Source organism: Corylus avellana, chromosome ca11 (assembly GCF_901000735.1).
Source record: "Corylus avellana chromosome ca11, CavTom2PMs-1.0".
Lineage (NCBI taxonomy): Eukaryota > Viridiplantae > Streptophyta > Magnoliopsida > Fagales > Betulaceae > Corylus > Corylus avellana.
The window spans coordinates 1,922,916-1,949,494 of NC_081551.1; the positions used below are offsets into that span (position 1 = coordinate 1,922,916).

The following is a 26,579-nucleotide window of genomic DNA, read 5'->3' on the forward strand; positions in this document are numbered from 1 at the left end:
TTTAACAAGTGTTGATCAAAGTGCCACCTTAACTCAATAAAATAAGAATGCGATGGAAGTATAGTATTTAATATTTGGTATTGCTAAACAATTCGGCAATCAAATCAATTCACAACTTTTTAATAATAAAACATTTTGTATCATCTCACGAAAAAAGTAGTTGGCAACTCCAGCAGATAAGTTTTTGCTTAAAAGTAAAATGCTTGTTATAGAATATAGTGAAATATAAAAGTTCATTTTATACATTGAGTAAATATAATATAGAGGGCAATTGTTTAATTTTTGCTAAATATCCAATTACTTTTTATTGTGTGTTTTCTACTAAATAAAGAGTAAGTACCTGATAAAAATATATTCAATTCTCATAAGAAATTGTCTGAATCCCTATAATTTTAGAATCTATAATTTCAAAAGAAATCAGAAGAGTCTGATAGTGGGATAACATGGGCTCAAACTTGGAGTTGGAGCCATAAGAAGCAAATCAAACAAATCATATAGAGAGGGTAAATGAATAAGTAAAGATTAAATATTGAGAGCCATTTCTATTGGGATGCGGTATAAAACCTATTTTTTACAACATTCAATAGAAATTTAACACATCAAATAAAAACACCAAATACAATAGAAATGAAAACACCGTATTTTTAATCCAAATCAATCTTATGAACTTTTCTACTCATTCTAACCCAACACCCACCATCCACCACCGAAACCTCCAAGCCCTCAATATCGGAGTCTCCAAAACCAACCAAAACAGTGGCTCCGGTGGTTTTGTCTATGATGTATGATGTGTGCCAAATATTGTATATTTTGACCCCTTAATTTACTTGTGTTAATCCTTTAGCTGTGTTATTATCTGATGTTCTGTGTTAGTTTTGTGCTTTTAGTATTTTGTAGGTGTTGAAGAAAAACTACTTTTTGGAAGAAAACATACTTTGAGAAGACCTAGATGATGTGGTTAAGTTTAACCAAATCCAAGAAATGGTTAAATCGGATTAAAGATAAGATTGGATAAAATTTCGGATTGGATTCAAATTCAGATTCTGCACATGTCTCAGTATTTTGACAATAACTTTTCGTTCACATATCCGATTGAGGTGATTCAAGTAGCATTGGAAAGCTAACTCAAAATAATATAATTCATTGTGAAATAGGATTTTCCTAATTCAGACTTTTACTATTCTAAAATCATCCCGCAATAAAAGGGTACCTGGACGAATTTTATCCGATTTCAACTTGTAAAACCTTAAGTTTTAGGTCTATAAATAGGGAATTATCAAATTAGTTGAGGGGGCTACGAATTTGAAGATTGCAGAGGAGAAAGAAGAGAGTTTAAGGTTTTCCTAGCTTTTGGATCTCTACTTTGTGATTCTTATTTGTAACTTGTAAGTACTCGATTTTACATTATGAATTCAATCAATTTTGTTTTTGTCTTTCAATAACATGAGAGGCTAAACCTTCAACTAAGGTTGAAGATGAAGCCTCACTTATGATTAGCAACTTTGTTTCATGTATGTAATATTTCTCAATTTAATGGTTTAATTGCTCTATTATTTTACTTCTAATCAATTGTGTAAGTTCTTGTTGGCTTAATTCGGTAGGCAAAATGGTGACCAAAAGTGCCAAGATTCATCATCCATTCAATTACCTAGCAACGCTAAATAATTGTTAAAAAAAATATATATGATTTTTTCATCTACCATTCTCTCTCCTCTATGCCAAATGGATTTGAAATAGTTTTGTAAGGAAAGAATAAAATAAAAATAAAAATAAAGAAAAAGAAAAATATTTAAATGGAATTGAGAAAGATTTTAAAAGTCGGAAATGGGTTATTTTTGAAAAGTCGATAGTTAAATAGGAGGAAAAAAAAGTCGCTAAAATGAACGAAATATAAATGCTCACCAACTTAAGCTGAACCCACAAGCGACCTAAAAGTTGGTGGGCAGGCAAAATTAAAGAAACGAAACCTTTGTTTGGTTGGTTGGTTGTTTTTCTTCTTCTTTCTTGTTTCTGGCTACATCTACTAAAAGAGAACACTAATAGCAGAAAGATAATTTTGCTCAATATACTATGGAGTATTGACTAAAACAACATTTGTTCTATATAGAACATTTTGCAAGGACAGGTGCAAACTGCAGTGCAGTTATTTTGCAGAGGGATAAGGGTTTCAAGGACTAGGAACAACATCAATGCGCAACTAAGAAGCCCAAAAAACAGCTCTAGCGCCAGAAGGATAGAGCAGTAACAAGACTTACCACAAACCAAAAATGAGAACTTGATGGAGCAGTAAGCACATCCATTTCCTAATAGTTAAACTCACAAATAAGGACCATTTCAGCACTGAGATTTTACATAACATCTACAGTAAAGCTGACAATTTTTGATAAAATCTCAATACGAAATTAGTAGATTAAAGCTGAAGGGCATGACCCGACACGCGAACATGAATTGTCACCCTAAATGTCCAGTTGTCCTGTTATTTTCTCAACCATATTGAAAATTGTAACACAACTTCTTGTGGGACAAATAAGGCCCAACAGGTAATAGATATCAAACAAAAGCTAGCAAATTTTTGAAGATGATGCTTCATCTCTAGAAAAAGAATACAGAACAATTCTGAATTATGATCATGTGCAAGGAGATCCACTAGCAAACTCAATAGCTCCTTCCATTCAGTTATACTTAGTCATAATGGTTAACATCTTTTGAGATTCCAGTCAACAAAAATAATAAAATGCATGACAGATTCTACTGTAATAATACCACTGCCTATAGAAACTTTTGAAGCAGTGCAATGTTGAAATAACTGGAGCAACACTTTTAACTTTTAGAGGTCTCAGCACTCAATCTGATCTTCCCAACATCAGCAAAATTGTAAACGCATAAAGTAATCACTCGATGTAACTAGGTTTTAACACATTGCTCTGGAAATAAAATTGATGCATGATTATTTCCGGTATGCATTGATCGGAGAAATAACATAAAGTTGATGATATAATGAAAGCTCAGCTACAATACATTAAAAAGAATCACCAAACAGATTCAAAAATGCGGAAAGTGAAAAGTCCTATATAAAAACATATAAGCAGAGACTATGTGTTTTGGCTTGTTGACTATATTCTGGCTTTAAACAAGGATATGGGCTGATATATGTGATAATAAACTCTACAATGAGTTCATGACAAGCCTGGATAAGGCTTCATACAAGCACTCTCTTAAGGTTTCTGGTGTTCTTCTAAGCTGCAGTCTCCATATGCTTGAGACATTACCGGAAAGTATACTGGCATATCATTGCCTCTCGGTCATGATTGATCTCTATGCTCATTCTTCCAAGAATTTTTTGCAGCTTCTGCAGATGAATCGACAGAATCCGCATTGCCATCCTTTGGTTTCGAGAAGAAAGGATCCCATTCATGAGGTCCCACCTCACGCTGTCCCTCTTCCAGCAATTCATATTTCCAACTGTTCTCCTCAATAAAGTTATCATCTGTAATACCTTCAATGATGTCCTTCCTCAACTTTGTAACTTTGTCAATAACTGCTTGTACAGCTACATCGAAGGCATCTTTGAGAGTCTCCAGTTTCGAGCGAGGATCTGCATATACCAGCCTTGGAATGAGATTTATAACCTCCTCCCTCATGATCTTCACCTGCTCGGGAGAAATTTGAAGAAGCCTTTCCTCTATGCTAATATTCCTTTTACGGATGTCATCCTCTGGAATGAACACAGAATACTTTGTAAAGTTCTTCGGAAGATGCCAAGTATACTGTGTGTATGCTGACCCGGGATGGAAGAAGACAGGTATGCAACCAGCCAACATAGAGTCAAAAGCAGATCTTCTCGTGTATGAATCACCCTGAGGTTGCAGGCAGAAAAGAGAGCTCTGGAACATCTGCATTATACTGCTTGGAGAATGACACTTACTCTCCCCAAAATCACATTCTAACAACTTGCCAACCTTGGATTTCTTGCACTGATCAATGATCTGCCCTCTAATCGACTTGGGGTTGTCAGGACGTGGGGCACCAGCAAAAGAGAAGAGCCACTTCCTTTCTAATTTCCTCATCCGGTCCTGCCAAATGAGCACATCAGCATCCTTTGCTGGATGGAAGTACGTCGGATATGGAATGCCAAAATCATTAGCATTCCATGGGCTCGATTCGACCACAAGCATGGACATATTCTTTGCAGCAGGCAAGAACAGAAGCTTGTTACCCCAATCTGTTTCTTCATCTGTTAGTCTCCTAAAATCCCACGTGATCCTCCCTGCAACAAGAAAATGGTCTTTGCCACCCATTATGCCCCACTCCGGCCTCTTCATAAGCCAATCAACCAGTTCAAGTGAAGCTGCGTCCCTCCTCGAGATATTGTAACCCCAAAGATACCGGGCAATATCAAATCCCGCATAAAAGGGTACAAAAATCGCCGAAGCAATAGAAGAATCTCGTGTCAAGCACTCATACTGCTTCATCCTATTACTGAATATCACATCAACCGCAAACTGATTTGTCGCATACCAACCAGTATCAGAGAACACCCCTTCAACATTCTCAAGGGGCGGGCCAAGCCCCGCATTGGTTGTAAACTTACACATATTTGTCCAAAGGCTCAAACTCCTACACTCCTTCAGCATATCCTCATTAAACCTAGAAGGAAGGTCGTGAACATAGATATACCTCCCACCACATGGATCACTCTTGTTTTCCACCGTTCTCAATGCTCTTATAAATGGGTAATTCTCTGCCTCACGACTAGGCCTAGATTCCAAATCCGTGTTCATATGACCAGAATTGGTTACATGGGTAGGGATCGATTCGGGGTAATTCTCAATTCTACGACTTGGGGCTGTTTCCAAATGGGTGTCAATTGGATGGGCATCGGTCACAAGGGTAGGGATTAATTCATCATTAACCGGACCAGGTTGCAATTTCACTGATTCATCGACAGTACTACTTCCAAGCACAACAAAATGAAAGTACAACAACACAACCCAAAAGAACGCAGACAAAGACACCAAGAAACAAAGCCTGGTATTATGATTTTTCCCCGTCCCCTTCTCCATTTGCTCCGACGGAACACTCGACGCCGTACGGCGTCGCATTACCTCCCAATCCCAATCAAAAAATCAAGAAACACCCATTTCATCAAACTTCCACACAAACCCAATCCCCCAATTCAATAACCCAACACTTTCAAGTCTTTTGACCAAAACCCACAAACCCTAACCTCAAATTTGATGCAAGTAATAGTTTTGGGTGAAAACTCTGAGCACCAACTTGCAACTGTTTGAGCTCAAACAGTAAGTACAGGATCAGGAATAATGTGACAGATTATAGCGAAACTATACGAACCAATCTAACACAAAATCTTATAAACAAAATGAGCACGAATCAAGAGGAATCGCCGAGTTCGTTCGAACAGTTGCGGATCTTCTGGAACAAAATTGAAGATTTTAACAAATTGAACCCCCCACAACATTCACAGAAAATATAAAATTGAAGAAAGATTTAACGAAAGGATACGTGAAAGAGTGAGATAAAGAGAGACTTACTGAGATTTCATTTGCTGAGAAAGATCGAGAATTTTGCTCTGCGAGAGACAGGAGAGTCTCAGTACTGTATATGGGAGAGGGGATGACGGAGGATGCGCACGTTAGCAACGCGCGCCGGGAGTTGTCTCTTGTCGGTAGCCGGTGGGATTGCGCCGCGTGGACTTGTGGGGTGGACGTGTCGGTGTGAGGAAACCGATGTTCCCCGAAATTGCGTTGCATGAGTTGGAATAAGAGAACAAAATGGTCTTTGTCAATCTTAGGAGTTAGATTTAGACACTCCAATGAAAATGGATGGTAAAGTGGGATTATATATTGAAAGAAAAGTGTTAAATTTTTTTTTTTTTGGTTCTTCTTCAAAATATGATGTGTCATAATCTCATGTATCATTTGAAAATCGAAAAATTTTTTGAGAAGTATTTCTCATAGTGCAAACATGTAATGGTATGGCAGTGTAATAGGACGGGAGCATGTGATTGCATGTGTAAGATTTACTTGTTCGGATAGGTGCTCAAACAAATATTTTGACAAGGTTCTTGCATGGTGAATCTTATTTGTTTGAATTGTCCGAACACTCATTCGAACATGTAAGACTTGTTTATGTAATCAGATCTTAGTATGATAAAGTGCAACTTTAATAGTACACGATCCATTTAATTAAAACCGATAAGATATTTCAATTTCTAACCTGCTCATTTGTGTCAAATTGGTAAGTTATGTCCAAAACAACCTTAAAGAAATGCGTGGATTCATGAGTTATTACATAATGTGTGTAACAAAATTAGGTGAGTTGGCCATTTTCATCACTTATTGAAAGAAAAGGAATACTGGTTACTTTACTACAAAAACATTCACATTTTTCACTTTTGCTTTTGTTTGTATAATGGGTTATTTCTGTATATGTTCTGGCCCCAAAAGCTACAATTATTTGTTAAATAAAGGAGTCGGTGCACAAGGACGGACTCAGGTTTCAATTTGGGAAGGGATTAAGGGCAAAAAAATTTTGAGAAAGGACTAAATAGCAAAAAAAAATTATTATTATTTTTTTTTACCTTCAAATTTTTTTTTCTTGTGATTTGGGGGGGACCAGGGCCACTTCCGGTCCGTCATTGTCGGTGCACAATGTGAATCTAGCACTCCAACTTGAATGTTATTTAAAAAAATAATTAATTTAATTCATATCCTAACAACCAAAATTCAATATCATTTGTGTGCTTTAATGCCTCCAACTTTCATTAGCCATTTCATTTGGCCGTTGTATAAAAAATAAAGGCAGCAAAGAGAGGTTTTTATTGAATAATATTTCTCAATTTAACTTAAATTATGTTTTTTTTTTTAAATAATTAATTAATTAATTATTGTGCATGAAAAGTTGAGAACAATGCATTTCCTAGGAGAAAATAATACATTAGAAATTTGCATGATTAAAATCCAACGATCAGATTCTCATCACCCAAACACAACAATCATATGGGCAGCAGGGGAGAGTGATTGCCAGCTCCTTTTCCAAGGAAGAAAGTGATTGGCCGAACGTGGCACCATCTTGAGGTTTGTGACCATTGTAATTTGTAATTGCACGTGAGGAGCACGATCCTTATAAGGAGGAAAAATTCAAAATGCTCGTATCATATGGATTGTGAATGCAGACACACCTTTCCTTTTTACATCTACACAAGAACACTCAATGGGAATAGGGCCACCACTAGGAAAACAAAGGGTAATTTTCTTATTGCTAGGTCTCATTATTTCTATGCTCACCATTGATTGAATCCCAAAACCTAAAATTAAATCGGAATTAGATGCAATTCGTTGTTTGAATTGCATGTACATTAGATAATCTCATAAAGAGGGCAGGTGTGTAGTTTACTAGTTCGAAATAGTTTAGGGTACATGTATTAAGCAACACATTACAACCGAAATGACTTATTTGTCTCATTGATTTTGTTTCTTCTATGACATAAATGCTCGTAGTGTGATATGTAATAGAATCAAATTTCTCTTAACTTTCATCATATTCCCACTAAAATAGGAGTAAAATCAAATCCTTGAAGAAATGGTCATTATAAGTTTCAATTTTTATTTTGACATTTTCGCATATAAATAATTTATTAGGGTAATTTAAGAGAAGGAAAAACTAAACTCTAGTACCAACTAGGCAACCATTGACTTATGTTGATGATATAAAATGAAAATACATGATGAAGACTTCAAATTCCACTCAAATAAAAAAAGGGTACATCTTTTTCACAAGCCCTAATGTAGTAGTTAATTAGGCCAATCATATGCTGCAAAGTATACCTTGATTAAGGTCAACTAGAGGGTTAGTGAGGGCCATGATCTGAAGGGGTCAATGGAACCCCATGCCTAGCTAGTAAAATCCAACAAATTGTTTGTGTATTACTATCTTTTCTTTTTGTTTTTTTTGTTTTTTTTTTTTTTTATGATAAAAGGTTTTCTCCAAATTAGGTTATCAATTCAGTTTATTAAATTGACATTTGTTCTTAAAATACATGATTTTCACGTATATTTTTTTAAAAATACATGTGAGAATTATATGTTTTAAGGACATATGTCAGTTCAATAGATTGATCAGAAGAATTGCCTTCAATCCAGTTTGATGTTTGTTAAAGTCAAAGCAAAATCATCAATAAACAAATTAAAACACAAAACAATTAAAATTATGTTCACATTTACATTATATCAAAACACTATTTTCCACCAAAAAAAAAAAAAACACTCTCAAAATACATTAACAAACATCCTCAAGAATCAGAATAAGGTATGCATGTTAGTGTCACCCCTCACAAAACCATCTTTTGTTCCTTCTTTTTAATTTTTTTTTTTTTTTGGTTTAATGTATGTCAGTGTCACCCCCTCACAGAAGCATCTTTCCCTAAACATTCTTCTTGTATTCTATTTTATCTCTTTATCTTTTTAGTTACTTTCTTCCTTATTAATTAGGCAAGTTTCTTCTCTTTATTTCACCTAAAGCCAAAAGGGCTTGATGCACTTGTTTTGAGATGCTTTTGCCTCATTATCATGCCATCTCTTTGGTATATTCCTTTTCCACAATCAAATGCGCAATCAGCACTATTATAGTCAAACTTTTTGTGACTAATTGAAGGTGTTATGCTCATAATCATTGAAAGCAAAATTGAAGACAACTTTTTGAACACCAAATGAGACCATTCCCCCTTGCCTCTTAGCTCAAGAATGGGCAAAAAGTCCCCAGTAACTTTAGAATAATCATTTAGTGAAAATTATACTTAAAATTTAAAAAGTTACAATTGATCCCTCAAATTATTAGCCACTTTCACTTAGCCTCTGCGGTTTTGAATTTTTTGTCAACTTCGATGGCATCAAGTGACCCAAACGTGACGTGAAACGTTCATTATTTGACACAAAGTGATAGTTTGAGAAGCCTAAATGTCACTTTTTAAAATTTAATGACATAAATACTAAAATAATGATAGTTCTATGTGCTAAAGTGTAAAATGATTTCACTAATGTGGGCTTGAAAATTATGAGCTTTCTGGATTGACAAAAAGTAGTATTATTTTATTTTATTCTATTGAATGTGACCTCTAGTTTATTATATGCATACATAAATAGCCCTTGAATTAGCAGAAAGAGTGTGTTAATTTTAGGCATTCTATAATAACCTCTTGGGGAAACTTCACTTTGGTACTTTGAACTTTCACCTGATTTTACAATCCCCTGAACTTTCAAATCTCTCATTTTGAACCTCTAAACTTTCAATTACTTTCAATTAGAACCCTTCCGTTAATTTTAGCAGTTAAAAATACAAAAAAGACCAAAATGTCCTTGATTTTTATTTTTTTAAAATAAAAAAAAAAAACGTTTTGAAAGTTGAAATTTTATACAAAAGTTAGGGGTATAAACGTCATGTAATGTTTAAAATCTGACGGAGGGGTCCACATTGAGAGTAATTGAAAGTTCAGGAGTCCAAAATGAGAGATTTGGAAGATCAGGTGATCAAAATGAAGTTTCCCCTAACCTCTTTACATAAGCCACCATTCCAAATTTTCCAAGAGTTTTCCACTTTTCCTGTAAATTGGATTGGATTTTTTTTTTGGTTCAAATTTAGTCTATAAAAGTTTTGTCCCTTTTAACATGTTAGAAACACATGTTTTTTTAATAACATTAACATAATTGAAAGAAATTCTATTAAAAAAAAAAAAAAAAAAACCTGTTTCTTTCTTACATGCTATAGGATATATGCCAATTTTATAGACTGAGTTGAAAGAATTTCCTTAAAAACATTGTCGGTCACGATTTGGTGTACACAACAAATAAAAATAAAAAAAAATAAGAAGTTTTAGACCCATATAGCAAGGAATCGAAATCTCCTACAATATCGTTGTCGGAATTGCGTGGATGCATGATATATCTACTCCGAGCAAGTAGACCCCACACTTCGAGCTATCGACAAAAAAAGAAAAAAAAAAAAAAAACAGGGTTTCTAAAAAAAAGAGGTGAGAAGTTAACATTTGATGTACCTTAGACAGTAGTGGTACCAACCTACAAGTAGCCTGGGTGAGCAGCTATCTGCTTGGGGGTTGGGCATCAGAGCTTATTGATAGGTAGGGAAAGTGGGGAGCCACTAATTAAGCTGTTTAACTCCATACACACATTGTGGGATAGCAGCTCTGTTGATCAACATCTATATATATCTATATATAACTCTTGCTGATAATTATATATACATATGCATGTGGAAGAGGGATGAAGTGCTTATTTTGTTGTATTTTAGCACGTAGGACCATGGATGTTTGCCATGTGCTTACTACCCCTAGGACTTTGTGGTTAGCATTAGGACTCCATCTCCAGGTTAAATCAATGAACTCAGAGAAAAACTCCCCCAAAAAAAATAAGGAAAAAAAAATTTATAATTAAGTAAAAAAAAAAAAAAAAGTAAAATTTTAATTTTACTCATTTGTCCCCTACCCAAAAAATTTTGGCCCTATTTTTAAAATTTGTTGGCCCTATTCTTAAATTTTTTGGGCCATACCCATTAATTTTTTTTTTTTTTTTTTTTTTGGGCATTATGGCCTTACTCATACAAAACCTGTATTTCAAAATTTTTAGAATCAGAGAAAAAAGACCACTATTCACTTGTTTTGTGATTTGGGAAATGAGAATAAATGGGCACACACATGCATGGCAAGAGATAAGAGTGGGCAGTGACTTTTTACTGTGTGAGAATTTAAGTGTAGGACTGGACGCACCAAGGCAAGTGGAGACCATGAGAATTATAGTTATTTAGTTGTTATTTAATAAGTATAGTTATTTAATTATAAACTGCTATATTTTTTAAATTTTTATTCGATAATTATAGTTTGGGGTAGTCTTTAGTTCATAAAAAACAAGCAAAATATATACATATTTTTTAATAAAAAAAATTATAAAGAAACCAAAAAAAAAAAAAAAAATTGGTTGGCACTCTCCCAAAAAATTTCCTAGCTCCGTCCCTACCTAAACTACCATACGTTTCGATGCAATGTACCATCCTCCATCAATTTTCAGCGTTAAACGGATGTTAAACATGATTAAATGACCTTTATACCCCTGATTTTTTTATAAAATGTGATATTTACCCTTGTGACCCAATTGTTTTTCATTTTTTAATTAAAAAAAATGAAAATCAAGGGTATTTTGGTATTTTTGTCAGTTAACGTTAAAAATTAAGGGATGAGGTATATTACATCAAATTTAAAGTTCAGTAGGTGAAATTGAGAGATTTTGAAATTTGAGAGGGTATTTTCAAAACACGGGATACTTCAAGGGTCCTCATTGAAGTTTCGCCTAATTTTAATCATTTAATGAATACTATTAATAACGGGTACGTTAATTACCAACGTTTTAGAGAAGAATGAAGGCCTTGAAATTGTTCTTGGCAGCACTATTTTACATTAACATAGTGCCTCTCCGCCTTCTGAGTGAAATGTGCAAGTCAAAAGCAGTCACACTGCCACTCACAATCATCTCCAATCTTTTTCATCTCAGAAATATCAACAATCACATATCCTCAGCAGAGAATGTTGCAGAAGAGGTGGAAAGATCATCTCAGGAGATGAAAGAGAAAGAAGAAAGTGGTACTCCTTTGGTGGAAGATATCATTGCAATCCCAAGAGTGACACAACTCCATAAAATTGGTGCAAAATTTCGCCCATCAAAGGATGGCTTGGGATCTATAAATTTCAACAAGTGTTTTGGTGCATTTTATCTTCCAATTATTCATTTGGATGATAACTCAGAAGTTGTGCTAAGAAATCTTGTGGCCATTGAAGCTGCAATAGTTATTATATGGAGAGTTGGAAGGTCAAGATGAATGTGATGACTGATGATGAAGAAGTATGTGTTTGGTTCATGGCCATGTTTTACGTTTTTAGCTGCTAACATTTTGATATTGCTGTCTACTCTCCAGACTGCTTGTTCTATGTACAGTTGCTCCAAATGGTTGGCGGCTCTATGAATGTTTTGATCTCCTGTTGTTATTTTGTATTCTAAGATTTTGTATTTGTGTGTATGTTATCAATTCTTATTGCATTCTTTAATAAGAATTCTGTCTTACTATTGTAATCTATGGGTATGGCACAAACCGCAAGTACCAATATTGCATTTAACCCTATTTTTTTAACTTTTATTTTTTATACCGGTGTTTTCCTTATATATATATTACTTTTGTATAATTTTTTTTTTTTTTTTTTTTTTTGTGAAGAAAAATGTATGGATTTTGAACAAAGTGATTGTTTACATGTGATTCAATAGTGTTATTTTGGATACTCCTACTAGAGATGCTCTTACCCTGAGACTTTGTGGTTAGAATTTTGACGCTCTATATGATGTCAATTCACAGTGATAAACGACATGATTAGCATACAATAATCCCTCGGAAAGTGGGCCTTCTTAGTTCATTTAGTCAACTTGCTTTCTCGGTAAAGCTTTATAGGTTAGCCAGACCCAACCAAGGCAAAAAGGACGGGCGCACAAGTATTTAGGTTGAGGCTACTATATCTTAATCAATGCGACCTAGACTACTAACATCTCTTTATTCTTGAGGGCTCAAGAATGTGTCTAACGCAGTTGGGGCACAAAATCAAATCCGTTCCCAAACCAACAACACGCATTCCAAAAGAGAAGGGAAATGGATCACTTGGGAGATATGTTCAATTTTAGCCAAACTCTCTTTTTTTACTGAGCTATTTTCTTTCTCTAAAATGAGTTCTAACTTAAGTATCAGAGTGACTCCCTGCTAGACCACCGATGAAATACTTTGTATTTGACCTTTGTTCTCATTGCAGGTACCCTCGATTAAGGATTTGGCGTGCAACTAAATTGATTCTTCACAACACATTGGAAGAATTATTCGAGCAATCAGATTTGAAAATATGAAAAGATTTCAATTACAATCATTTGATTGATCTATGGCCTATATGTAGTTTGGCTAGATCGAGATCCTTTGTAATTGCTTGCCTAAATTGGCAGCCAACCGAGGCCCTCTCTCATGCAGGGTTTAGGCAGGTTGCAATTTGAACAACGAATTGCAGCTAATTCCGATCCATTTTAGACTAGCACTAGATTGTCTTGAGACGAAAATTAAAAGAAAAGAAAAAGATCCAAGAAAGAAATGACAAGGTTAAACTCAATAAATGTTTGTGGACTAGCATTGTATGCCAGCCAAATTGAAAATTCAGATCCTAAGTTTTATAACAATGATAGCAACAAAAACAATGAGAAAATTACAAATAGAAACTTTAAACAAAACCCTAAGTTTCTCTTCTTGTTTGATTCAAAGGAACCTCTATTCACCTTGACATGTTCTCCAAAAAACAAGCTGACTCCAGGGTCTCTCATTGTCACCTCACTCCCATGCAAAATGGAGTTATTCACCCCTTGAATATTGTTGTTTATATAAATGTTAATGCTGCAGCAACAATCATGGGACTCACCTGGTCTGGTTCCAGCAGCCATCCACATTGCTGCACCAATGTTCCTCCCTTTCAAGTTGACGCGTTCAAAGGAGGCATGGCTGGCTTCCATGACCTCAATTCAATTGATCTATGATGGCCTATGGCTAGCCTGAGACTTATTACATTTTTCCTCCTTTTATCTTCTTGATTCCTTGCTTGTATTAGGAGTTTGCTTCTTTTCTCCACCTACAAGGAAAGCCAATGTTCCACTATTGCTTAAGACTCTTACAAATTGGTCAGAGAAGATAATAATTGACCCAGTGGAGGGTTCCTTTTAATTTTTATTTTGTTCCCCTGAAAATCCTTTTGAGTTGATTAAGGCCAAAATGTTGTCACCTAAGCTTCATTTGTCAATGCATTTTAGAGATAAAGATGAAAATAATTTTTTGAGTTTTAGGAGTATTTTGCATTTTGGATTGTTGGTTAATGTTTTTGTTTTAAAAAAAGAAAACCATATATATCTAACATAACCATTAGTCATTGACCCTACTTGATTTTTTTTTTTTTTTTTTTTTAAGAGAATGAAGGAAAAAGGGTTACAAGGGGGGATCTTTCCCACTTCTGATCCTGATGGAAGAGAGAATAGGAGATCCCATGAGGATGCTTTCAAAAACAAGATGGGAAACGACTCATTTAGCTAAAGCATATATACGAAAATTAGCACATCTAGACACTTTCAAAGCATTCCAACTTTGAAAGGAAGAAAGAGCTAAACTAATATCATAAATACAATTAGCAAAAGACCAAGACAAAAAAAGAGTAGGATTGTTTATGGCCAAAACAACAAGAAGAGCATTCCCTTCCAAAAAGAGTTGACCACACCCTGAAAAAACTGCCAAGCGTGTCACCAACAAAGTTGCATAGGCTTCTCCTTGTAGCACATCAGTAGAGAGAAGTTTAAGAGTGTAAGAGTTGATCACACTCTACTTGATGTTGATAACAAGTAGGACTCCTTGGGAATAGAGAAGAATCATTTTACGATCTGAAATTTTTTGTTGTTGCATCTAACGATTTATATAATGCTACATCATTTAAATGACATGATAACATATTCATCATGTGGGAATGTATATATCCTTAGATCTGAAAAATCGAATCTAGACCAGGAAAGAATTCCATGAGAGATTCCCATTCCTGTTAACTCTTAACATTTGTGATCTATTAATCAATCAATTGAGAGAGAGTTCTAAGAATGACATGACTAAATTCAGAACATGATACTTCCATCCATGTTAACACGACAAATATTAACTCCACATTTATGTGTTGTCGCTGAATAGACAAAGAAGGAAATAAGTCTAAAGATCTTTTTTTTTTTTTTTTGACTTTCCCCTAACCGTATGGAAATTCTTGTAGTACTTGCCATATATAGAGAAGTATCACAACTTTTATTAGTCACCACAGTTAATCATAGTTTATCGAACCTCGTTGTGAATTCTACATCATGAATTCATGCACTCAAAATGCTATTTTCAATTTGCTAAAAAAAAAATGGAGCCATTACAGGCCTCTTTCAATATCTTGAACTGGGTAAACTCAACATTTGGAAAAGAAAAGAAAGAAAGAAAAAAAAAATGATCCACAGAACCTCATGGCCAAGCATCAGGAGAGACTTTTTCACTGACTGTAGAACCAAATTGGGGACCACCCTTACGGTATTGGATAAGAAACTCAATAGGGTATCCTTTCACCTTATGAGGCACAATCCCAAGATCATTGAAAGTCAAAGCTGCAGATCCCACCATAAAATAAAAATCAGGAGAAATCATAGAACAAGGTGACAGAAATGGAAAAAGAAAAATGACAAGCCATAAGTTAAATTCTTTGAACTCACCACTCTCTGAAACGACTGTATCTGTAGTTGCTGCAAGGATCTGATCCAGGTTGAAAATCTCGGGAGTGGGTAATGGAAATGGAACTTTTTTAAGTAATACTTCTCTCGGCATTGCGAAAGCCTGAAAGCATTTATCGGGATTATGTAATTAAGAAAGTTAACAAATAAAAAAATAAAAAAATAAAATAAAAAAAGTTAACAAATAAAGTTACACATATATACACACACAAGACCTTCTAAAAATGCACATACAATTACAAAAAGCAACATACATCCCCACCGCTTAAAAGATGTGATAGCCAAAAGGTAAATAACACCCATGAGAGGTTTACTAAGAAACAACTCATAGGCACAGAAATACTGGTTCATATGATGATCTGGAACAAGTGGCATCCTTCTATGTTTTCGTTATTAGGGCTACAGAAAGGAAAATCTGCACTCCCACCGGATACAAGGTAAATGTCATCTAAGGAAAGCAGCACTGTCAATTAATTACAAATAAAAATTCAATTTCAGGATACATGTCTTATAGATTTTTGCTACGGCATCATCCACAAGTACATTTGAAGCAGTCCTTATCTGGAAGCAGAAAATCGTATATATTTTTTTGCTTTCTAAACAACCGGAGAAGCATAACCAAATTTTAGAATTTAGAAAAGACTTTTGACACAAAATTTGCATGTCTGATAACTAATAATAAATATTCTGAATAAGGGTTGCTAATGGAAAACAAACCCACCCATATAGAGCGAAAGAAACTCAAATGAGCCTATCGGAGTCGCTAAAAAACAAGATTCCAAAGATTCATTTCCCATGGCCCTAACATATTGACAGTTTATCTATTTACCTTTGCAACAGGGAAAGGAACTTTGACATAGCGAGGCCATTCCCGAATCGTGTCATACATAATCTCTGCCTGCAGTGTGCTAAGATCTCAGTAAAAATCAGATCATACCAGTGCATCAACTAGAAAGATGAGGAAGGGAATTTACCAATTCATGCACAGTAAAGACCTCTGGCCCACCAAGTTCATAAACGTTTCCCATGCTGGCGCCATCATCTTTCAAGGCCGCAACAATTGCACCAGCAACATCAACAACATATACCGGTTGGATTCTGCAAATAAGCATTGTCAGAAAAATGACCACAACAAATTTAAAAATTATAGACAACTGCCACCAGTTGTAATGTGAGTGTTTAAAATTCAAGTATTACATAATTGCAGCGCGAGATTGCAAATGATAGATTCTTCAAAACATACTTGGTAGATCCACCCCCGATGAGGGGGAGAAAGCCATATTTTTTTGCAAAGCGTGCCCACTGATTCAAAATCCTATCCTCCGTACCAACCATTGCAGCAGGTTTCATAATTGTGGCCTGTAGAAGAAACTGCATGTCAAAAATTCTGCTCTCCATAGCAGTATGATCAGATTTAAAATTAGGGAAGATCTAGTAGACTTTTTTTTTAATCATTCACCCTCATCTCTGCAACCAATATCATACTTTTAATACCCATTCTGAAACTAACTACCACAAATACATTTACCTTAAGCTTGCAGTTGATTTCATTTCATTCCATAAATTAACAAGAAGTGGGTCAAATTAGTGAAGATGTGACTAGCACTTTCCCTGAGCTATTACTACAGATGACGTGACAAACCTTATAATCTTGCAAAGATGCAAGATCCAACTCTCAATGTATCAAATATTATGTTTTAGCTTTGCCATTGAATTTTTAAAGCTAAGAGGCTTGCTCCCAGGTTCCTATCTCCTTTATTTTATAATAATAATTTTTTTTTATAAGTAATTGCAAATTCATTAAAAGCGCAAAGGCACAACCCAAGTACACATGGAGTATACAAGAGAGAAGGTCCATATCTCTTTTCTACCCTATACAATTAATAAACTACTATGCCTTACTGCAAATCCACCTTACCAATTAAAAGTAACAAGATAAAGATAATAACACATCCTGCACTCAGCCTGACTTGTTCATAGCTTTATTGGTTAAGATTACTTTGGCTTTACAATAACCATATTCCTATCATATAATTTATGTAAAACTCACAAGAAGCGGCATTATCAGCTTTGCTTTAGAGAAAAAAATTAGTATTACCTCAGGTAGTTCTCTCAAAATAGTTTCCTCTGCTGCAGCTTTAGCTCTTAGGAATCTGGATGGAGATGATGGAGATGCCCCTAAGCAAGAAACTTGAATGAATCTCACGATACCACCATGTTCTTTGGAAATCTGCACAAGTTAAAGACCAAAGACCATATGCCACTACAGATGAGAAAGTAAAAAGGAGGGGAGGAAAAAGAGAAAGATAAACAAGTCCCACAGAAATATATATCCCAGAACATAATATATTCCACTCTCTTTCACATCCACCTTTCAGATGCATACAGAACATAATATATCCCAGGCTGTAATGTCAACTTTTAATATTAATAATGATGACTTTTACCCTCTTAACATTCTCCGCTATTCTTCTGAAGACCAACATTTATAAAACCAACTGAACTCCAATATCTTCACATAAAAAATGAGCATCAAACCAACCCCACCCCCCCCCACACAGCGGGCAGGTCTCTTAGAAATTTAACTTCTAATTTGGTTTCCAAAGACAGTTTCTGAAGCTAATTTCCACTATTTACCAAATTCCTAACAAGAAATAGCTTTTTGTGCATATCCCAAACCCTACAGGAAATACCAGATAGTTGAGACCCTATATGAAGCTGCACCCCCTCCCCTGCGCGTGCAGGGATAGAAAATCTTCATATGATCTTTCTTTTTTATTTTCACTCTAATAGAAGGTACGCCGCAACAGTACTTAAGAAGACAAAATTCTTACTCCTAAAAAAATTGACATTCTTCAGGCATATTCTTAGGTATCCCAGATTGTGTATTTTTCATAATGACTCCAAATTTGTAGAACACATAGAACTGCAATAAAAAGGTTTGGATTTTTCTCACTTGTTATTGATGATGCCTGCTCAAACCAATATGGAAGAGAAGTAGAGCAGCGATAACTTTACAAACAAATACAAACAGTAATATAAATACAACGTACAATCAGGAACCTACCATTGCAAGTTGTTCAGCCATTGAATGGTTCACTTCCTCAAAGCTGAAGTTTCTTGTCTCATACTCTCTTCCTGTCAACAACGACAGTTACTTATGTGAGGTCATTCACAGCCATCCAAGATTGAGAAAACTTTAACAGTAAGCTTTATCAAGTAAAAACTACAAGTAAAAAAAAAAATCTACCAATCAGATTGATAACAACATTAGCCTTCGCCATTACAGCTTTAATTGAGTTTTCATCTCTTGGGTTGTATTTCATCGGTACAATCTGAGTAAGAAAAATACAAGACAAACAAGCAATGTAGTAGATTTAATATATGAATACTCAACATCACAAATTGTAGTTTGAACGAAGAAAACATTATCACCTACTCTACCTGTCCCAAATCCCCCATCAACTTGAGATGACGATGGGAATCCTCAGAACCTCGGAAAGGGACTAACACTTGGGTTCCCATTTTAGCTGAACGAAAAGTAAAGTATCAGCACAACCCATGTTCGGCCTAACACACTTCAATTTTTCAAATCAGAAATGTGCCAAAAAGAGGAAAAGAAAAACAAAACAAAAGCTACTCAAACAAGTTTTATGCAATCCAAACTAAGAGCAACAGTACATTCAACTCACCAAGTTGTTGCACAAGATAACGACCGAGGAACCCTGTAGCTCCAAAGACTGTAGCAACAATACCACTGCGAAACACAGCATTCTTCTTCTTCTCAAAATCATATAAGCAATCGCATTAAGCGCAGTGTAAACTAAACCATTTACTGGCGTTTCTTATCTGAAAGTTTTGATTAAAACCCAAACCAAAAACGAAATGAAAATTTCTACTTCTCGGGAATTTAACTAAAGGTTTCTTCTCAGCTTACATTCCCACAACAAAATATTACGCTTGGTTTGGTTACAGAGAAAATGCAAGGAAAATGAGCACAAATTCCCGGATTGATTCCGAATTCCGTTTCCTCAGCTCGAAAAGAAAAGAGAGAAGAATTCGTTTCCTATTTCCTACATCACTCAGAATCACAACCACCATTTTCTCTCGTTTTTCCCTCACTGTCCAGGCAACCAAACAAAGAGAACGATGATTATATCCTACGTACCTCACAGACGATCTTCCACCTGTGCCCTTGCGAACGAGGTGGCCCACGCCCTTAGTGGCCAGAGTAGATCCATACCGTGGATGATCAGCTCCATAACCTACAAACCTCGAAAATTCCCAAATTGGGCCTCCTAATTATCAGAAATTACGATCACAAAAACCCTAGAGAGGAAACAGAAGAAATGGTGTTTGATATGTTTACAGTGATCGGAGACTGGGTAGATGGCCCTGAGGGACGAGATTGACGGCGAGGAGGGCTTGAGGGATTGCTGCCCCACGCGCCTCGCTATGGCCTGCATCACTTGCTTTGCTCGCTCAGCTAAAAAGCCAACACAGAGAGAGAGAGAGAGACAGAGAGAGAGTGAAGCTCAGGAAGAACAAGATGAAGAAGAAGAGGGTGAGCACGGGCTGGGCTCGTAGTCGTAGAGGACTTGCTTGAAATTGTTTTGGGCCATTGGGCCGTTGGCCAAGTTATTATAATCCTTACGTCGGCTTTATGAAATATTTCCGTACCATCTAAAGTTGTGGTTCAATGACTCAAAAAAAATTTCAAAATGATTAGATACATATTATGGTACGGGTTTGAATCCCGTAATGAGAATCTTCATGCCTATTTAATGTAAATCACCTTAGTCAAATTATAGCTCAGTCGAACTTGAGAAAGCATTTGCAATTTTCACCGTCTACATCCTTCATGTCCAGCTCCCAATGAATAGGTTTTTAATTAGGAAAAAAGAATATATATATTCACGTGATAGGTAGCATTACTCTTCTTTTATTGTTGTCCCATTTGCGATTGTGTTTTTTTTTTTAAAAAAAAGGTGAGAAGATAAGAGGCATGTTTTTAAAAAACAACACACAATTTTAAAGGTTGTATCGTAATTGTATTGAACACTTAATTGATGTTTTCATTAACTGAATTTTAAAATAGCTATTTTTTCTTTTTAAACCACTCATTTTAAAACCGCTAAAATGTAATCAACAAATTTTCAAAATTGACGAATATTTTAATATGATGAGTAGTGAGTTTTTTTTTTTTTAGAAAACAAAAAATCCCTTGCAATTTTTGGATACATTCTCTTCTTTTTATTATGTTGTTAGGGAATAGGGATACCATAATTTTTAATGCAAATTGATGTGACAGTTTAGATAACGCTTATTACGTGAGTCGTTAAACAATAAATTTTTATCCCACAATTATCATATAATATCGAAGTATCATTGGCAATCGACCCTTAAATTTTTATTTTTATTTTTTAATCTAAGAGTTGATTAGAATTATTACATTAAACATGAAAACGAAATTATTAGTATTACTCTTAATTTATCTCTCGATTTTTATTGCTTAATTTAATACCTACTTGGCAACACATTGCACTCATATATATAAACTTACATCACGTGAATTTGTATGAGATACTATTGAACTGAATATCCACGTGATTTTAGATATGATCATATTCTGCCTCAGATGGGGGGAAGCAAGTCAATCCTCCTCCTCCTCCGATGAGCTATATTCTTTTTACTCACTAATATTGCCTTTGATCACAAACAAGACTTAATTAAGGATATGCAGCAGCTGAAGGAACAGCAGTGTGAGGAGCAGCCAAGCCACCTTTGTTGATGGTTGAAGGCTTGAGGCAGGGCCGCCAGGGATGTACGTGCAGCCATTGGGCTCCGACGGAGGGACAGGACGCGCCTTCCGTTTGAGCGACGGAGCCACATTATCATGATCATCATCACCCGCCACCACAAAGGTGCTGTTTTATCTCATGATTCTTGAAGCAGATGGAGAGATTTGTGCATGCATGGTCATGATCACAAGAAGAAGCAGTAGTGTTTTTGTGAGTAGGTTACTCATATTTGTAAGCCTCAACTTAAAGATTACTCTGTTTTCCCCAAGTGTTCGGCTGGGGGTGCCCATTTATATATAGTGTAGAAATCTATGAAGTATAATATAATATAAAGAGTAAAAGTAAAGAGAGAGAAAAAACAAACAAAAGGAAAGTATTACAAGCAAACAGGGGTGGATATTTATTGTTATCTTGTACTTCATCTATAGTTAATAATTTTTTCTACTTCATGTAAATTTATTGTATTGTCTCTGTGATTGTTTTGTGTTATCTATTGGGATCATGTTTGGCAATCTCTGTCATTTTCTTAAGGCCTAAGAACTTTCATGCTATGCTCCAATTCTTGCTTTAATTTATGGGTAGACCATGTGTAGTGGCCTGACCTAAGCCTTTTGGCTCCATTCTAGTTCTTCCAATAAAAGTTAAACTCTTGTTTTGTATCCCTTTACTTTTTTTCCCCTGTTTTGCTTAAAATAAAAAAAGGTTTAGTGACCTAACTTTTGCTATTTGTTAGTAGTAGCACTATCATTATGAGATCTCCATCTTGAGGCTCACCTTATGCTTTGACTAATCCAATGGCCTGAGTACTTTCGAGTTGTCAATTGTTAGGTTTTTTTAAAAAAAATATAAATTAAATTTATCATTTTTTATAAGTTTAAGCTTTTATGACAAGTGGTGATTCTACGTGATATCATAGTAAATGATTTGAATTCGAACCTAATTGTCTCCGTCATTCACCTCCCATTGCAATTAAATATTCTACATGTCAGATTTTACTTATTAAGGGAAAGTGTTAGAATATAAATTAAATTATTAAATTCATCCATTCCTATTATAGTTTATTAGTGGTGATTTATGTAGCATTCATCCATCACCTTTTTTTCATTAGTAACTCTCTTGAATTATATTTGCAATGTATTATTGTTTATTAGTTTAAGACGAAAAAGTAGTAGAATGGCATCACATTAATCTACTCATTTATGGTAACTCTCTTGAAAAGATACCTTTTATAGTGTATTAGGTTTATTATATGAGAAATGTTTTTTAGTATTTTGGCGTCCATCTTGCATATATCTCTACCGAGTTAGCATGCTTCATCAACTATTAATTAAAAAGAAAAAAATAAAAATAAAAATCAATGATGAATGGAGCATGCCAACGGAGATGTACACAAGATAAACACCATAATGTAAAAAAAGCATTTCTCCAGGGTGGGAGATTAAATGTGATGCAGAGTAACTAAGTTATACATATTTCCAGACATGAAACTGAAAATGAGAAGAAGACAAATAATTACATTCATGAAATTGAATACAGAGTCTAAAACTGCATTTTTGGCACTAGAAATTGTGGAATAGACATTGACTAGTTCAGCTCTACAAATTCCCTAACCAATAACCTGCCTCAGCCTAAACACTAAATGTTGTAGGACTACCTTAAACACAAATTAGCCGCACATTTTCTCTTTCGTGTGATTATTATTACCTCTACTAACCCGACTTATTTTCTAGTACAAATTATGACAACCGTGCAAGAATTCCCCGTTCAAGGGGATGAATTAACTCCTAGTCACTTTGAACTAGTAACTGATTTCCTCCGAGGGGTTCTGGCTTAATAACACGACAGTGCCACCTTTGTTGCTGCCACTGTCTATCAATTTTCCGGATTCAGCGGGGACAAGTGGAGCAGCAGCCTCGGCCGGTTCAGTTTTGGCTAGTCTTCATCTCCCTTGACTTGTGGGGTTCTCAGGCATGGCATCCAATTCAAAAATCTGGCATGCCACTTGACCGTGATGAATACTCAGTCACCAATTTTAGAAACATGGATGATTTCTCCTCCAATAGTCGCGCTGGAGTATCAAACTCTGCAACTCGACCTGCAAAATTATCAAACCAAGTTTCATCAGGGCAGTAGATGTGTGCATTTCCTACAGTTCCACTTCCAAAGAGTTACAAGGAGTTCAGATTTACATCGGTTTGCCCTTGTCGATTTGGCAAACAAACAAGTCGTGTGTCTATTAATTTAGAGCAAGGAGCAACAATAAGCGCATCCAGAGCACAATAGGATAGCCAAATCTTTGGAAGACCATATAAACACATGAACAACTTTCTGAAGTTGAGCCCCTATCATTACTCAGATGATCCAAGTTTCCTAAAGATAACTGAGCAAAATCTCGCATTATCTTCACCTATATGGATTATAATCCAATAAAGTGAACAGTGATATCACCAATCAGAAAGTGGGGGACTTGGTGGGGGTTAATCTATAGCCAATGTGACTAAAAATCACTTTCCATTTATTTGTATGGATAGTTTCAAAAAAAGATAAAAGAAACTAATGAAAACTCAAAATTGTTGGACTACACCATACATTCTTAACCCTTCCTTGACAGATACTCTACAAGATTGAATTGTCCAAAACCATGGTGGAAACTCAAAATTTAGACTCATAACCTTCCATAAATGATATACCACTCAAGTTCTTTGGTGTTAATCATGCATATCATAATGATGCCAGAACTAGAGGTCACAATGAAATAATGAAGAGTGTAACTTTACGTACCATCACTGAGTACCAGAACTAGATCGCTGTCGATAACAGTTGGAATACGATGTGCAATTGTGCATACAGTACAATCCTTAAACTCGGTTCGAATAATCTTCTGGATGAGATTATCAGTGGCTGTATCAACTGATGCTGTTGCTTCATCAAGAACCAGTATTCTTGCTTGCTTAAGTAAAGCCCGACCTAGGGAAACAAGTTGCCTCTGACCCACACTCCAATTATCTCCATTTTCAAGCACTGCAATTTGATAATGAAGTAAAACCAACCAATTAGCCACACACAACTCCAAAGGTTACTCGAAGGGGGAAGAATGACAATATAATCACAGTGAGTGATGTTTTGGCTACATACCAGGTGTATCAAGCTTTTGCTCTTTATCACGAATTATCTCTCCAAGCTGAGACTTATCAAGTGCCTGTGACAAATCAAAATTCAATTTGTGAGAAATAAATTAGAAAATGTTAGTAAAAAGGCTGGAAAGACAGGAATTAACAACTTGATTTACTAAAATGGATTATTATAGTTATTTAATTGAGTTGTACAGATTCTTTTTAATGAATAAAATGGTTTGTAGGACACCGCATTAGTATATAGAGGAGTTAAACCGAATAAATTATCCTTCAAACCAAAAACAGTCACTACAATAACCAATTCAATATCATTCAGTACTCACAAAGTAATTGAAAAAAATTAATTAAGTGCATTTGATTGGGGAAAAGTATTCCATGTCCATGAAAGATAATTATATGACATTCGAAAATTAATCCCCAAGTTACTTGGGGTACTTTTTACACTTGTAATCACTTCACAGATTAATGAAACATTAAAAATTTCTTTAAAAAATGGAATTTTCGTGTTTACCAAAACTCTCGGAACTCCTCTGAAATTCAGATGATTTAAACACATTGCAAGAAATTTTATAAAAAAATAAATAAAGAGGGGGGAGAGGGTGGGTATGCAAGTTGATACTGACCTCCCAAATTTCATGATCTGAATGCTCTTCAAGGGGATCAAGATTATCCCTAATGGTCCCTTCAAATAAGGTAGGATCCTGAGGTATGATACTCAGACGGCTGCGAAGGTCATGAAGGCCAATTGTTGAAATATCAATGTTGTCTATAAGGATTCTCCCACCTGATGGTTCAATTAGTCGAAACAAAGCCTGAATCAAAGTAGATTTACCACTTCCAGTACGCCCAACAATTCCAATCTTCTTTCTGCCAGGAAACGTGCAGGTTATCCCATGAAGCACCATAGGAAGATTTTCCTTGTAACGAGCCTTGAAGGAGAGAGAGGAACAAAAACAAAAAAGTAAAAGAAGTGGAAAAACTGTGAGCATTTTGTGATAGTTAAGAAGCATAAATAGCACTACATAACATTAAGGATAAATTGAACTGCATACCTTTAAATCAATAATTTCAATTGTTCCATTCTCAGGCCATGAGGAAGGAGGGCGAGATTCCGAGATTCCTCAATAATTGGTGGGGCTTCTCCTGGAATCTGGCTGTACTGGTAAATCCTTTCTATGGAAATAATTTTGTTTTCAAGCTTGCAAAAGCTAAGTATCCACCGTGATAGGCGTGCATTCAAATTAAGGCCATATGTTACAGCAAGGCCTGCCATGCCTACATAGAAGAAGCAACCATGATTAGCAACAGTATATTATCTATGGCTAAGGCATTTGATCAGCTGCCTACTCTTGGAAGTTCCACTTCACAAATTTTACTCTTTCATTTTTAAGTTCATATCAAATAAATTTATTCATCAATTGCGCCTTGTCCCGAGGCTAAAGTTTAGTTGTTAACTACTGAGGGCTCTCAATTAGGTTGACAGAATAAAGTCCACATGGGAAGAGATACCAAATCATAAAAATTAGTAGTCCTATTACACCAATTATCTATCAAGCAGTTATTTTTGTGCATACAGGAGAGAGTACCAATCTCATCCACAAGGGTCAACCCCAGCAACCACTTCTAATGAAATGGCACAATCAAAACATGCTCACCTTATCATTTCACGGCACATCACTCCATGCTCATACATAAATTCTCATGGGAATAAGCAGAGAAATTCAGGAATGGAAGAAGTGATATACTTACTTGGATCAATACTCCCATGTGGAAAGCTCACAAGCAAAATCATGCAGAAAGCAAATACAAAGGTTGAGAGCAACTCCATGCGTAGGCAGAGCCATTCAATAGCTGCAAGACTACAGAAGAATGGGCGAGCAAAACAATCAAGATGGTAAAGGTTCCTCTTCATGAATCTTTTTTCTTGTCCAAAGCCTCTAATTGTTGCTGCTCCAGCAATAGATTCACCAAAAAGATTCATAATTGGAGATTTCTGGATGCTCACAATGCGAACCAATTCCCTCGATGAAGCCATGTAGTATTTCTGCAAGAGGGTGTGCTAAATTTAAGTGATATCCTCCAAAACCTTTCAAAAAATGGCATTGCAAAAGATCAAGAATTTTTAAATCACCAATTGGAAGCCAAGAGTAATTACCTAGAGGATTCATATCAGCAAACAAATTAAATCATAGATGCTATTCTCTAACAATTAAGTGGAATTTAACTTTCACATAAGATATTTGAATTTT

General features: G+C 35.4%; 3 protein-coding genes across 4 annotated transcripts; all 3 read right to left on the bottom strand.

Annotated features, from left to right (window-relative positions):
- Positions 1 to 2,963: 2,963 nt before the first annotated feature.
- On the bottom strand, positions 2,964 to 5,769 carry LOC132165686 (xyloglucan galactosyltransferase MUR3). Of its 2 annotated transcripts, none has more exons than XM_059576345.1 (2): positions 5,553 to 5,769; positions 2,964 to 5,430 (listed from the first exon to the last, which is right to left on the bottom strand). In XM_059576345.1, exon 2 carries the CDS (start codon positions 5,100 to 5,102, stop codon positions 3,303 to 3,305), a length of 1,800 nt encoding a protein of 599 aa, XP_059432328.1. In that variant the 5' UTR covers positions 5,103 to 5,430; positions 5,553 to 5,769; the 3' UTR covers positions 2,964 to 3,302. The 2 variants fall into 2 exon arrangements, with proteins under 2 accessions (XP_059432328.1, XP_059432327.1); XM_059576344.1 differs by having other exon boundaries at positions 2,964 to 5,433.
- A 9,141-nt stretch (positions 5,770 to 14,910) lies between these two features.
- Positions 14,911 to 19,938, bottom strand: LOC132166583 (NADH dehydrogenase [ubiquinone] 1 alpha subcomplex subunit 9, mitochondrial). The gene is made up of 12 exons (XM_059577430.1): positions 19,765 to 19,938; positions 19,564 to 19,660; positions 19,088 to 19,152; positions 18,840 to 18,925; positions 18,646 to 18,730; positions 18,463 to 18,533; positions 17,494 to 17,625; positions 16,639 to 16,754; positions 16,370 to 16,493; positions 16,225 to 16,293; positions 15,378 to 15,498; positions 14,911 to 15,272 (listed from the first exon to the last, which is right to left on the bottom strand). The coding sequence occupies exons 1-12, from the start codon at positions 19,859 to 19,861 to the stop codon at positions 15,133 to 15,135; spliced, it is 1,203 nt and encodes a 400-aa protein (XP_059433413.1). The 5' UTR covers positions 19,862 to 19,938; the 3' UTR covers positions 14,911 to 15,132.
- Positions 19,939 to 22,690: 2,752 nt separating this feature from the next.
- LOC132166806 (ABC transporter C family member 5-like) lies at positions 22,691 to 25,437 on the bottom strand. Its single transcript, XM_059577691.1, has 5 exons — positions 25,383 to 25,437; positions 24,954 to 25,259; positions 24,332 to 24,395; positions 23,978 to 24,217; positions 22,691 to 23,291 (listed from the first exon to the last, which is right to left on the bottom strand). Exons 2-5 carry the CDS (start codon positions 25,233 to 25,235, stop codon positions 23,179 to 23,181), a joined length of 699 nt encoding a protein of 232 aa, XP_059433674.1. The 5' UTR covers positions 25,236 to 25,259; positions 25,383 to 25,437; the 3' UTR covers positions 22,691 to 23,178.
- Between the last annotated feature and the right edge of the window lie 1,142 nt (positions 25,438 to 26,579).